The sequence below is a fragment of the Pan paniscus genome, chromosome 11 (genome assembly GCF_029289425.2).
Source record: "Pan paniscus chromosome 11, NHGRI_mPanPan1-v2.0_pri, whole genome shotgun sequence".
Lineage (NCBI taxonomy): Eukaryota > Metazoa > Chordata > Mammalia > Primates > Hominidae > Pan > Pan paniscus.
The window spans coordinates 29,148,788-29,163,333 of NC_073260.2; the positions used below are offsets into that span (position 1 = coordinate 29,148,788).

General features: G+C 43.6%; 1 protein-coding gene and 1 long non-coding RNA gene across 2 annotated transcripts in view; one reads left to right on the forward strand and one right to left on the reverse strand.

Annotated features, from left to right (window-relative positions):
• LOC103784842 (uncharacterized) overlaps positions 1–1,484 on the reverse strand; it is a 28,591-nt gene extending 27,107 nt beyond the window's left edge. Inside the window, exon 1 of the long non-coding RNA XR_610529.5 lies at positions 1,185–1,484. This is a non-coding gene — a long non-coding RNA (uncharacterized LOC103784842). The remainder of the gene's footprint in view (positions 1–1,184) is intronic.
• On the forward strand, positions 1,420–14,110 carry TXN (thioredoxin). The gene is made up of 5 exons (XM_003810884.5): positions 1,420–1,748; positions 6,630–6,734; positions 7,233–7,292; positions 13,288–13,353; positions 13,907–14,110. Exons 1-5 carry the CDS (start codon positions 1,725–1,727, stop codon positions 13,967–13,969), a joined length of 318 nt encoding a protein of 105 aa, XP_003810932.1. The 5' UTR covers positions 1,420–1,724; the 3' UTR covers positions 13,970–14,110.
• The last annotated feature ends 436 nt before the right edge of the window (positions 14,111–14,546 follow it).

Sequence of the window (14,546 nt, forward strand, 5' to 3'; positions counted from 1 at the left end):
GAGAGAAGCCAGCTGAGGATGGCCTGCATTGCCCCTTCCTGGAACTCAATGATTTGTTGTTATCACCCATGCAAATTCACCAACAAACAGATAAAAGTCAGGAAGCTGGGATGCAGCTGAACTGAAAACCCAGCAGCAGAAAAGCAGGTTATAGATTCTGCTCTGGGTGCTCCATACAGCTCCTTCCTCTCTGCCCCAATAACCTCCCTCTCTTTGGGAACATTGCTGCATTCAGGGCAGTCTGTCTTCCCTCCCTATGGGCTGTCTATAGAATGTGTCCCTTGCCTATATCCATATTCATGCTCCGTGCTCCTCAGCCCCCTAGAAACTTTGCACAATAGATTCAAAACCTCTGGTTTCCTCCCTTCCTCTGTCTGAAAGAGTGAAAGAAGGAAGCCAGGGGTTTCAGGGGGCAGCCAGGCAGCAGTATTACCACCCCTAGGCAATCACACCTAGTTGCAGCTTCATCGGGAACAGCTCAGCTCTGAAAATACAGACCTGGGACTCTCCCTCCCAGCCTTCTGGCTCTCGTTCCTGTGAGCAGCTTTTCAACCTCCACTTCCAGCCGCTGACAGGCCCTCCTGGCTCCACAAGGCCAACTAACATACCCACCTTCCACAATCCCCAGCCCTGCCAGACATAACCTGCAACAGGCATTCCTGGATCAATGCAAACTCCGACTTCTGTTCCAGGAGTCTGCCTCTGTTAGAAGAATCTCACACAAATGTGCGTGCTGTGCCATTGTAAATGCTGTATAAGGTGGCCAGGCCCAATCAGTCCCTGCAAGACACCGAATAGTAAGAACTATCTATGGAGTGTTTACTATGTGCCAAGCACGGTCCTTTGCAAGCACTATTAACCCTCAAAATACCACCACCGTGAGATTGAGACCATCATGATTCCCGTTCTACAGAAGGAAACACCGAGACTTTAGGAGGTCAGGACCTTTCCAGGGTCACAACTGCGTAACTAAGTTGCAGAGCTCAACCCGGTGGCACTTCCATCTCACACGCAGCTGTCTGATGGTCAAGAGCCCAACCAGTCCCCCGGTCGTTTCTACCGCACTAAACCGCTGTGTCAAGCTGGAGCAGCGGGCTCAGCAGTGAAAATGAAAGAACAGAAGGAGGTTACAGAGAAGAGAACGGTCACGGTAAATTCCGGAGAGGAGGCAAGGACGTACACACCGAGATACTTCCCGGTCACCGTTACTCAGCACTTTGTGGGGTTCACGTGGCTGGGGGGGCCGGGGCGTGGCGGCCGTTTTCGAGGAATCCAGCCCTGCCTGGGCGGTCCCCATCTCGAGCGTGGGCGTGTTCGATTCAGGCCCGGCGGACGCATCCCCAGGTGACCCGGCAGGGACCTTGTGTCTCTGGGGGTGACTGTCCGTCTCCCCGCCTCCCACCGTCACGCGCAGTGCTGATCCCCACTTCCAGCTGGTGTGCGAGCTGGGCTTGGGGGTACAGGAGCTGAAGCCCTGGAGCTCCGCCCCACGCTTGCGCCAGCCCCGCCCCGATCCCGGCTCGCAGGCTCCAGGGGCGGGGCGTGGCCGGGGCGCAGCGACGGGCGCGGAGGTCCGGCCGGGCGCGCGCGCCCCCGCCACACGCACGCCGGGCGTGCCAGTTTATAAAGGGAGAGAGCAAGCAGCGAGTCTTGAAGCTCTGTGTGGTGCTTTGGATCCGTTTCCATCGGTCCTTACAGCCGCTTGTCAGACTCCAGCAGCCAAGATGGTGAAGCAGATCGAGAGCAAGGTACGCGCTCCCGGGGAAGGCCAGGGTGCCGGCGCCGCGCGCGGCCTCTGTAACTGGGGAAGGCGGTGGCGGGAGGTGCGGAGGCCGCCCCTCTGCATCGCCAGGGGAAAGGGACGCGGCGTCTCGGCCTGGGACTGAGGGAAGCAGCGGCCTGGGCGCGCCCGAGGCGGTGGAGCCTGCCCCGGAGGAAGGGAGGAGAGGGACGAGGGTCCCCTGGAGGGCGGAGTGGCGGTGCCCAGCGTTTCTCGCACCCTGTTCCCCGGGGGATTCCACGCACGCGGGGAGCGTCCGGGGGATGTGAGAGCGCAGACAGCGTGAGGAGTCCCCACGCTGCGCCTCCTGCACCCTCCCGTCCGGGCAGCCCCGACTGGAGGAAGATGAGGGAATGGAAGGGGTCCGCCCTTGGCCCCCCATCTGTATCCAGATTCAGGCCCCAGGCAAGGATAGGGAGGGCCCTTGCAGAAGGCACGGGTCGCTGGCCGCCGCTGCCTTTCCGTATGTGAAGTGATCCACCCGCAGCGGGGGTAGTGATCTCCCTTTGGGAGCGGGTCTAGGCCGGAGACCCCCGCCTGCCTCCACCCATGCCCGGCCCCAAAGGTGACGCGTGCTGTATCCGCACTAAGGGGGCGGATTGCGGCTGGAGACCCCCTGGCACGTGCAGGTCTGTCCAGGAGGCCCGAGGGCCCCAGGTGACCGCGAGGAAGTGAGGTCCGGGCCGCGCCCACGGGACTCCTGTGGCGCAGGGCGCGTTTCCGGCAGCAGTGGCTTTGGAATGACTCAGTCCCCAAGGTTGGGCCCGGGGGCCTCGGCTGCCCTGCCCGTCCATGATTCACCCTCAGTCGGTGGGTTTTGCTGGAGCCAGGGTTCCTCCTGGGAGCAGCCGCGCCCTGCTGCCTGCTCGCCGACCTATCGGTATCCCGATCGTTGTTTTGTCCTCTTAAAAATGCCCAAGGCGAAACAGCCTTCCCATGTTTGAAAGTTATTGCAAGCCTAAAACCTTGTAGACTGGGAAACCCAGAGCCTAACGCGCAGTGTCTAGTCTAATGTAGCCACTCCAGAAATATTTGTTAAATGCAGCGTCAGAAAAGTGAGTGGAGGAAATTGATACTGCTCGAATGGTAGAAGACCCCTCGCCAGCGCCTACCCTGCGATTACCCCTCCCCACCTGCGGGAAGCAGAGGAGGGCGGGTCCTCGCCCGCCTCGGGTGCCCTGACCTGTTTCGTGCCGGGTGGGCTTCGGAAACAGAAGTGTGTCTGCAATGTGTCCCCGATCCTTTTGTTCCTTTGATTATTATTGACTCTCAGTATTTTTTTCTCATATGTTGATTGCCACTGTCATCTTTTATCTTCCTCTCAATCAGTTTTTTCTTAGTGGGATTCTCATTTTAGCAGCCCTCATGTGTTGAAAAGATCCTTAGTAGTGAATTGTCTTTCATATACTTTTTTCCAAGCACCTATTGTGTGACAAATTATTAATCCATTCCTGGGGAAGGGAGTGGGGCTGGGATTCTGTTCTCCAGGGTCTGGCAACCTCAGTATAACCCAACTGCTAAGAACCCCCTCCACTGAGCCAGAAGACCTTTGAGTGGTCTATGTTAGTTGTCCCAAAATCCAGACACTACAAACAAAGTTGATTAGGATTTCTGGAACACACAGTTTAGTCCTCCCAGCTGTCAGAGCATGGTGGCACCTTCCTCCTCTACCGGTGACAAAGGTGTACAAGGGTGACAGGAACTTTAAAAAAAGCACTACAGCCTGGGGCCCAAAGGCCCTGATAATCAATTAATCCTCAAAATAACAATCCAAAGTCATTGATCGAAAGTTACACTAATTTGATTGTTATTTGTTTGTTAGTTTGTCTTTTTGAGATGGAGTTTTGCCCTTGTTGCCCTGGCTGGAGTACAGTGGCGCGATCTCGGCCCACTGCAACCTCCACCTCCTGAGTTCAAGCGATTCTCTTGCCTCAGCCTCCTGCACAGCTGGGATTACAGGCATGCGCTGCCAAAATGCCCAGTAATTTTGTATTTTTAGTAGAGATGGGGTTTCACCATGTTGGTCAGGTTTGTCTCGAACTCCTGACTTCAGGTGATCCACCAACCTCAGCCTCCCAAAGTGCTAGGATTACAGGCGTGAGCCACCACGCCCAGCCTGTTATTTGTAAATATTGAATACATGTTACATTTTCATCCTAATGGGCCAAATTGGCACCATTTGCCATCCAGAACAATTCTGTTTCTGAGGTACTCTGTTGGTGCTTTAGGGCCAACTGGGATCTATTTCAGAGAGGAATGGAATAATTGACTGTAAATGTGATGAGGAAGAAATAAACACTTTAAAAAAAAAAGACACCTACCATTTATTGAACTCCCATCTACAAGGCACTTGGCTAAGTACTTCAGAAACCACTCACACTTATTACCCTCAGAGTAGGTATGTTGAGGCAACGAGATCTTAGACTCTTGCTCCTATTTACCCCAACTACACTGTTTTGCTTCCCCCAGATTATTGGTGTCAGTGATGGAGACATTTATTAATCCTGTTAGTTTCTGGGAGCTAGAAATTGTGATTTCTTCTTAGTAATACAATCTTGAATAATTGTCAAGCTGATACCCGTTTAGAAGTATCAGAAGAGAATTTGTACATAAAGCCTGCACATACGTGGGGTGTAACTCATGTTCAGTTAGGCTAAAAGTTATTGTTGTGTGCCTCTTTTCAGAAATTTTAGGTACTTGTGCTTAAATTTGATTCAGAACTGTTTTGGAAAAGCCTTGAGTACGTTTGAAATACCTTCCCTCTTGAAAGTAATCTCAAGTTTTTAATGAGGGTTAATCATGTTAAAGAAACAAAAATGTCTATTCAACCAGACATTGGCATTTCTTGACCTTTTTTCCTGTCTTACCTGGATCTTGCAATAAAGGATGCCTGGTTTAACTTTCTTGAAAATCACATTAGGGAAGGCTTTGAATGAAATTGATCTGGAACAATAAGTGATGATTTGGAAAAACAATTGCTATACTTCTATGTACCCTGCTGCAGCTCTCCCCATGTCTCCACCTCTAGAGGTGGGGTTCAGGGATTTGCATAACTAAAAAATTTATGAAAGTGTTGTCCTACCTTTCTCAGGAACACCATTTGTGAATTATTTTCCCAAAAACATGAGGTAGAAATTAGAAATCTAGAGAAGTAACTATTACTACATGAGGTCATATTAGTGTTTTCTTGTTGGGTTTTTTTTGTTTATTTGGTTTTTTATCTTATGGTTTTTTATTTATTTGATTTCTTTCTTTACGAGACCTCTTGTGGCAGTGGGGGGGCGGGGAATGTTCATTTTTTATTAAACCTACTTGACCAGCATTGTTTCCTTGAAGAAAACCTAGATTTCAGATATAGATGTTTATGTTTTGATTTATCTTAATTGCTCTGGTTTGGTTTTTGGGTTTGGTCAGCACTAACGTACTAATGTGGTTAAAATGAGTCCTTTGTTTTGGGAGGCCAAGGCAGGTGGATCACTTCAGGTCAGGAGTTCAAGACCAGCCTGGTCAACATGGCGAAACTCTGTCTCTACTAAAAATACAAAAATTAGCTGGGCCTGGTGGCAGAGGCTTGTAATCCCAGCTACTCAGGAGGCTGAGGCAAGATAATCACTTGAACCCCGGAGGCAAAGGTTACAGTGAGCCGAGATCAGGCCTTTGCACTCCAGCCTGGGCAACAAGTGAAACTCCGTCTCAAAAACAAAACAAAACAAAAATGAGTCCTTGGTAACTAGAATATTCGGTTCCCAGGGTTACAGTATCTAGATAGTAAATAATTCAGGGAAGTTAGTGGTAAGAGATTTCTTGATCATTTCTACTGAGAATTTTATTTAACAAGCATTCCTTATGAAAAATAATATCTATGAAAAATTTCCTTCATGAGGAACGAAAACTTTCATTTAATGAATGACAAGGGTGTAGTTTTAAAATAAAGGGCAAAAATCAAAGGTTGGTAAACATGTGATCTCAGCTCTGGAAACCCCATTATGCTTATGTCAACAGTGATGTCTGAGTGTTGAGGTTTGGGGAAGGTGAGTTTCCTTGACTTTTCAAAAAATTTTAGATTTTCGTATGGTCCACCATAGACAAATGAGTTTAATCAAAAGTCATAGCTTTTTTTTTTTTTTTTTGCGACGGAGTCTCCGTCTGTTGCCCAGGATGGAGTGCAGTGGCACAATCTTGGCTCACTGCAACCTCCGCCTCCTGAGTGGCTGGGACTACAGGCGTACGCCACCACGCCCAGCTAGTTTCTGTATTTTTAGTAGAGACAGCGTTTCACCATATTGGCCAGGCTGGTCTCGAACTCCTGACCTAGTGATCCGCCCACCTTGGCCTCCCAAAGTGCTGAGATTACAGGCGTGAGCCACCATGCCCAGCCAACTTTTATTTTTAAGTAACTTCTGATGTTTCAGTTGCAAAATCCTATGCCTTTGTGACTTCAAGTGACCCCTTTCATAATCCATAAGTGTTTAATGAATGTCTACCATATACCTAGGCTTGACATGGAAACATTTTTACTACAAATGTCTATTTTTATTTTCCTTTTGTTTGGTGTAGAGAAAAAATAGCCAGTTCACAATATTTTATAAAATAGTCATGAAGAGAATGTCAGTATACTCTACACATTATATCTTGTTTCATCTTATCAAGTAACACTACCAACAATGTATAGAATTTCTTCAAACTGAGTTTTATTTGGCTTGTTTGGGGATCTTTTTTTTTTTTGGCTAAAAAGTAGGTCCTGAAAGGAGGACCTCCAGAATGTGCTTTGTGTCATTGTGTCGAGTCTTTCTTTTGAAGGTTTAATATTTAACTATTTATTTAATATAAGCTTTTCTTTTGCTGTTAGACTGCTTTTCAGGAAGCCTTGGACGCTGCAGGTGATAAACTTGTAGTAGTTGACTTCTCAGCCACGTGGTGTGGGCCTTGCAAAATGATCAAGCCTTTCTTTCATGTGAGTATTAAACAATGTCTACTTTGTAAGAGATTTGTGTTTTTTGGGTTGGTGGTCACAACGGTAGGAAAGAAAGACAGTTAAAGGATTTTGGTTTCGGTGGGGGAGTTTCTTTGGCTGGATCTTTGATCTAAAAGTAGTAGTATAACAAATAATTTAGGTTTGATACATGTAGCCCATTGAAAACAAATTTTAGAAGTTAATTTTGTCTTAAATAGTTCTTTTTTCCCCCACATTGAAACATGGGCCTTATTTGAAATCCCAGCTTCAGAATTTGAATCCCAGCCTCAGAATTTGATATGCCAAACTGTTTTATACTAAGAAAAATTTGATTTAGAGAAAATTTATGTCTCTTAGATCTATGTCTCCAAAGATCTAAATTTTTGGATCTTTAATTAGTCTCTACTTTTATTAAGTTTCCATTTAAGAAGCTTGAGTATGTTGATTGCCATTACCTAGTTCTAAATCTTTTTGGATTTTTCATTTTAAATTTTCCAGTCCCTCTCTGAAAAGTATTCCAACGTGATATTCCTTGAAGTAGATGTGGATGACTGTCAGGTATGTAGCTGGAAATATGAGATACTGCTGAGCTTTTCACATTGGCCTTTTTCTCTGAATTGCACAGTGCTTTTTTCCATAAATATGTCAAATAATTCTAGAACTGTAATCCTATCTAAAAAGTTCTATCTCAGAAGAGCAGGCAAGTTAGGAGCTTAATCCTAGCTATCAGGAGCTGTATATCACATCCTAAAGTAAACAAAAATAAATGAGTGAGACTTCTGAATCTTATCGGCCACCCACCTTTCTAAAACTCTACATTCTACTTTACACTCTGAGATGTGCAATAAATGGAGATTGAATTTAGCTATGATCATTACATCCATAGGCTTGATGGAGTCACCAAATTATGAGACCGCTTGTAGGGCTCTTTGTGAACTTGCAGTAGCCTGAGAACCTGCATTTGCAAGCCTATTCTAGTCTTGGTTGATTTTAGTCAATTAGAAACCACAAATGTTTTAACAAATAAACACCAAGGTACCTGAGAGGATAATTTGGAAGAAATTCCAGGGTTGGTTGTATTTAACAAATACTTGTTTTGCACTAGGTATATACCAGGCACTGTTCTGGGTAGTTTTTAAGTATCAGTTCATTTAATCCTGAGTGCTGTTATCATCCCCATTTTATAGATGAGAAAACTGAAACACAGAGGTTGTTCATGAAGTTTCAGTGAGTATGTGGCTGAACTAGGATTTAAAGTGAAGTGTTCTGGCTTCCCAGCCCTTGACCTTAAGCACTACCCATCAGAGGATGCTCTGTCTTGTGGTGGGTGTAGATCGGGTGCTTAGCACATGACCACAGACCTAGGAGAGCCGGTTGAGGAGGTATCACTTCGGGGCCCTTTACAGATATGTGAGCATTTTCATTTAGCCCTAGTGGAGAAGGAAAGGCCATGCGGGAGGGGTGCAGTGTGGCAACAGAGGCGCTGGACCTGGCTTCCAGTCCTGGCTCACTAGCATCTGCTTAGGCCAGTCACTCCTCTTCCTTGAGCTTTAAGACCTGCCCCATCAACCTCCCAAGGTTGCTTATTCATTGAGCAAACATGGAATATCCAATAAAGGCTGAAGGGTCACTTAAAACAGGCATATGGCAGTGCTCTCGAAACATGGGAGGGCGCAACAACCCCAGATTGTGTATTCTTAGCCAGTTTTTGACTCTGTGCCTTGGGCAACCCCTGCCTTGGCTTGTGCTGTCTTCTCCATCTGGCCTGTCCTTTCCTTTCCTACGTGACTAACTCCTTGTCATGAGCTTCACCCCTTCTCCACTTACCCCCTTGTGTACCCTAAGTACTCAGTGAATCTTGGCAATTATTATAATGATCTTTATGTCTGTCCTTTACCATTAGTCTCAGTAGATTCCTAGGATCAGAGACCCTGTCTTAATTCACCTTGGTTGCCCCTTCACCTAGCACACCTGCCTTGCATGTAGTATAGGTGTGGAATGAATGAATGATGAATGTGATATGGTTGTTAAGTTACTATTCTAGATGTGTCCCAGAGTTTTTTTTTTTTTTTTTAAAGAGTGTAATTGCATTTTTGTGAAAAATCCTTATTCCTTGTTTTAATCAAACTTAGTCTTATTAAGGTCAATTTAGCTAGGGGAAAATTGCACCTGGAATAGAGAAATTCTAACTGCCACTGATCCTATCAGATAGCAACTTGATTTTTTTTTTTTTTGAGATGGAGTTCGCTCTGTCACCTGGGGTGGAGTGCAGTGGCATGATCTCGGCTCACTGCAACCTCTGCCTCCCGGGTTTAAGCAATCCTCTGTCTCAGCCTCCTGGGCAGCTGGGATTACAGGCATGCACCACCATGCCTGGCTAATTTTGTATTTTTACAAAATTAAAACACCAGTGGAGACGGGGTTTCACCATGTTGGTCAGGCTGGTCTCGAACTCCTGACTTCAGGTGATCCACCCACCTCGGCCTCCCAAAGTGCTGGGATTATCCACCACGCCCAGCCTTGATTTTTATTTGAAAGTAATAATAGGTGCCAGATGCCATGATAAGCCCTTTGCATGCACTATGTCATTTAATCCTCACAATAACTATAAGAGTATTTTTTATTAGCACCCTCATTGAACAGGTAATGGCACTGCAGCACAGAAGGTAAAGTCAGTCCTTGAGGCAGACCAATGCACCATACTGTACTGAGGACACGTCTTCTTACTGCCTTTGGGAAGTACAGTCATGCATCACTTAATGATGAGGATACTTTCTGAGAAATGTTAGGCAATTTTGTTGCGCACACATAGAGTGTACTTACAGAACCTAGATGGCATAGCCTCCTGTACACCTAGGCTATGTGGTAAAGCCTGTTGCTCCTAGGCCACAAACAGGTAAGGCATGTTACTGTACTGAATACTGTAGGCGGTTAATAACACAACAGTAAGTATTTGTGTATCTAAACATAGAAAAGGTATGGTGAAAACATGATATGAAAGATTAAAAAATGGTATGCCTTTATAAGGTACTTGCCATAAATGGGACTTGCAGGACTGAGAGGTGCTCTGGGCGAGTCAGTGAGTGGGTGGTGAGTGAATGTGAAGGCCTAGAACCTGTAGACGTTATAAACACTGTATGCTTACAAATTTTATTTTTAAAATTTCTTTTTTCAGCAATAAATTTATTGTAACTTTTTTACTTTATAGTTTTTTTATTTTTTTAACTCTTTAACTCTTGTAATAACACTTAGCTTAAAACACGAATGCATTGTACAGCTCTACAAAAATATTTTCTTTATATCCTTAGTCTATAAGCTTTTTTTAAAAAGACTTTTTAAACTTTTTGTTACAAACTAAGATTCAAACACATACATTAGCCTAGACCAACACAGGGTCAGGATCATCAGTATCACTGTCTCCCATCCCCACATCTTGTCTCACAGAAAGGTCTTCAGGGACAGTAACATGCATGGACCTTTCATCTCCTATGATAACAGTGCCTTCTCCTGGAATGCTTCCTGAAGGGCCTGCCTGAGCCTGTTTTATAGTAACTGTCTTTTTAAAAAAATAAGTAGGAGTACACTCTAAATTAATAATGAAATTATAGTAAATACAAAAACCAGTAACCTAGGTGTTTATTATCAAGTAGTATATACTGTCCATAATTGTAGTGATATGCTTTTTTTAAGTGAAAGCAAGTTTATTAAGAAAGTAAAGGCACAAAAGAATGGCTGCTCCACAGGTGAAGCAGTCTGTAGTGGTATACTTTGTATGTAATTGCAGCGCACATTTGTTTGCACCAGCTAATGCGATGGGCTATGACATTAACCCATCACTAGGTGAGAGGAATTTTTCAACTTCATTATAATCTTATGGGACCACCACAATATATGCAATCTGTTGTGGACCTAAATGTTATATGGTGCATTACTATAGGTGTGCAAAGCACTCGAGGACTTCCGTATGACAGAGCTCCTCCTTCGTGTCTGCTTGGTGCACCCTCATCACCCTGAACGTATCTTTTTTTTTTTTTTTTTTTTTTTTTTTTTGAGACAGAGTCTCACTCTGTCGCCCAGGCTGGAGTGCAGTGGTACCATCTCTGCTCACTGCAACCTCCACCTCCCGGGTTCAAGCGATTCTCCTGCCTCAGCCTCCTGAGTAGCTGGGACTACAGGCATCCACTACCACACCAGGCTAAATTTCATATTTTTAGTAGAGACAGCATTTTGCCATGTTGGCCAGGCTGGTCTCGAACTCCTCACCTCAAGTGATCCACCCGTCTTGGCCTCCCAAAGTGCTGGGATTACAGGCATGAGCTACCGTGCCTGGCCTGAAAGTGTCTTTTAAAACCTTGAAGTGACCCTCTGACAAACTGAGGAACTTTAACTTTGCCTCCATAGATTGATAGAAAAGTATGAGTAGTAGCCCTTTTGAAAATGATAGACCAACCTTATTTCTCTGACAGCCAACAGGGTTATGATACTTATTTTATAAATGGTAACCTCCCTCTGACCCTTACTTGGAGTGAGTTTTCAATAGTATGCATTCAATAAACATTCACCATTTTTATTCCAGCCATTACTGTCCTTGTGCCTCTTACTGGAACCTGTACTTTCATGCTCAGCAGGTGTCCAGCATTAAAAGAAAAAGTAAAGATTACCTAGAAAGAACTCCTCAACAGTAGTGCCACCCACCATCCTAGAGGTCGTCATAGTGTTTGTAGCTGGCCTGTCTTCCCCTTGAGAATTCTCCGTTGGTTTCCGTGATTTGGTTATCAACAGTCCTGCCTGCTTGCTTGCTGTCCTGTATAGCTTTTGCTGCTTAGGTGCTGAGTGGTTCTATATTTCTTTCCCAGTCCTCTTTTGAGTGCCTGGCTGACATTTTCAATCTCTGTTGGGCTCCAAACCAAACCAGTTTCGTGGTATTGTCCTCCAAACCTTGCCCTCTTATAGCATGAACAATGTGTTGAGCATGGGGTATTATAAGAGTTCTCATTTAGCATTCCACAGTTGAGGAATGTGTGTTACTTCAATTACCTTTGAGCTGTAGAAAAATCTTTAGCTGTGGTAACAGCCACTTCTAGGAGAGGAGAAAATACGGATCAACTAGCCCAATTTGCAATGTTAGGAATTTGTCGATTTTCTTAGTAGGATGGCTTTCAAAGGTTAGAGCATCAGAGTCACCTGAAGCCCGACTTCAACTGTAATGGTTTAAGATGGGGTTGATGGGGAAACTTGTAGTACCCCTCAGGTAATTCTGATACTGCAGCAAGGTTTGAGAATTCACAAAGTCTTTTTATTTTTCCTCCCGAGATAGTCTCATTCTGTCACCCAGGCTGGAATACAGTGGCATGATCTCAGCTCACTGCAACCTCCGCCACCCAGGTTCAAGCAATTGTCCTGTCTCAACCTCCTGAGTAGCTGGGATGACAGATGTGTGCCACCACACCTGGCTAATTTTTGTCTTTTTAGTAGAGATGGGGTTTCTCCGTGTTAGCCAGGCTAGTCTCGAACTCCTGACCTCAGGTAACCCATCGGCCTTGGCCTCACAAATCAGTTTTTAATTAAAAATAAGCAGGAGGCTGAGTGTGGTGGCTCACACCTGTAATCCCAGCACTTTGGGAGCCCGAGGAAGGTGGATCACTTGAGCTCATGAGTTTGAGACCAGCCTGGGCAACATGGAGAGACCTTGTCCCTATAAAAAAATATATATATTTTTTATTAAAAAAATATATATATTTTTTATTAAAAAAATATATATATATTGTGTGTGTGCGTGTGTGTGTGTATATATATATATATATATATACACACACACACGCACACACAAAATTAGCCAGGTGTGGTGGCATGTGCCTGTAGTCCCAGCTACTGGGGAGGCTGAGGAGGGAGGATGGCTTGAGTCCGGGAAGTGGAGGTTGCAGTGAGCTGAGACTATGCCCCTGCATTCCATCCAGCCTGGGTGACACAGCCAGACCCTGTCTCAAAAATAATAATAATCAGTAAACCCAGTGTGGGGTTATTCCTTTAGATTACTATTATTTTGTTCTTGAACAATTGATTTTTATTTTTTTAGGCTTTTTAGCCTTTATATAATCATTCTGTGTACTCTGCCTTCATAATAAAACTGGAAAAATTATGAGCAAGAAATAAGAGGTACTAGTTCTGAGGAATAGTTAAGATTATCATACTGAGTCCAATTGTAGCAGAATTTTTTGTTGCTTCTTTGTATGATACTTAAAATAGTTGAAAATTTGATTGGATTAAAGAGCATATTGGATCGCTGGAGTATCTGATGCTAGTAACATTCTGAAAATTCTGCCTGTTAATGTGCCCGTCAAAGGAAGTAAATATTAATAAAACTTCTTCATTGAGAATATAACCGGTTTGGCTTTTGTACTGCCATTATATTCATTATATTGAATGTAATGTCCTCATGCTGAAATGTGGGGTACATGACAGGGAAAAGTTTCTGGTTTTGGATTACTTCTGTCAAAGCTCAGTACTCGCAGTCTTGTATTTAATCCTCTCCCCTTGCTACTTTCCCTACCAGGATGTTGCTTCAGAGTGTGAAGTCAAATGCATGCCAACATTCCAGTTTTTTAAGAAGGGACAAAAGGTACGTACATCTGACCTTTAAAACTCTAACTGGGCAATAGGAAACCCAGTATAAGTGAACAAATCACTGGAGTGATGTTCCCTTTAAAGATTGAGGCATATCACCAAGTTCTGCTTTTAAGAATTTTTAAATATGCCAGAATTCATTGGCTTAAGTACATAATGTGACAGCTAACTGAAAATCAATCTTTCCTAGAACTAGTCCTATTTATATCATAAAGCACATAGAATTTCTTAGACTTGGGCAGTTCATTTGTTGTTAAGTATTGTGTAAAAGAAAATTTGTACTTGAGTCTTTTGACTTTTCTCTGATATTTTTTGTTTATAACTTAAATGAACTGTATGTTATTCAGGGAAGTTTATTTTAAGTAAGATTATACCTCTTCTTCCCTCCACCCCTATTCTTCCTTCATTCTATGCTGAATACATATTTATACATATGTATACATATACATATGTATATGTATATATATAAATACATATTTATACATATTTTATGTATAAAACAGTGCTAGAGTGCTACATCTAATGTCAATTCAATATTCTCTTAACAGGTGGGTGAATTTTCTGGAGCCAATAAGGAAAAGCTTGAAGCCACCATTAATGAATTAGTCTAATCATGTTTTCTGAAAACACAACCAGCCATTGGCTATTTAAAACTTGTAATTTTTTTAATTTACAAAAATATAAAATATGAAGACATAAACCCAGTTACCATCTGCGTGACAATAAAACATTAATTCTAACACTTTTTAAAACCGTCTCGTGTCTGAATAGCTTTCAAAATAAATGTGAAATGGTCATTTAATGTATTTTCCTATATTCTCAATCACTTTTTAGTAACCTTGTAGGCCACTGATTATTTTAAGATTTTAAAAATTATTATTGCTACCTTAATGTATTGCTACAAAAATCTCTTGTTGGGGGCAATGCAGGTAATAAAGTAGTATGTTATTTGTTTTCTTTTGACAGAGAAAATAGCATTCTCTGTTTTAGCAGGTGAATCCTCTATGCTCTCCAAAAGATCAGCATGACCAAAATTGATGTCCACTCATGAAGGACTTGTTCGTTTTGTTTGTTTTGCCACGGGGATCAGATCTTGATTCTCCTCGAAGTATCTGAGAAAGTCTAGTTGTATAGGCCAGACATAGGTTCTGTCTTGAGTGGTAAAAGTTGTGGGAAATTATTACTTAT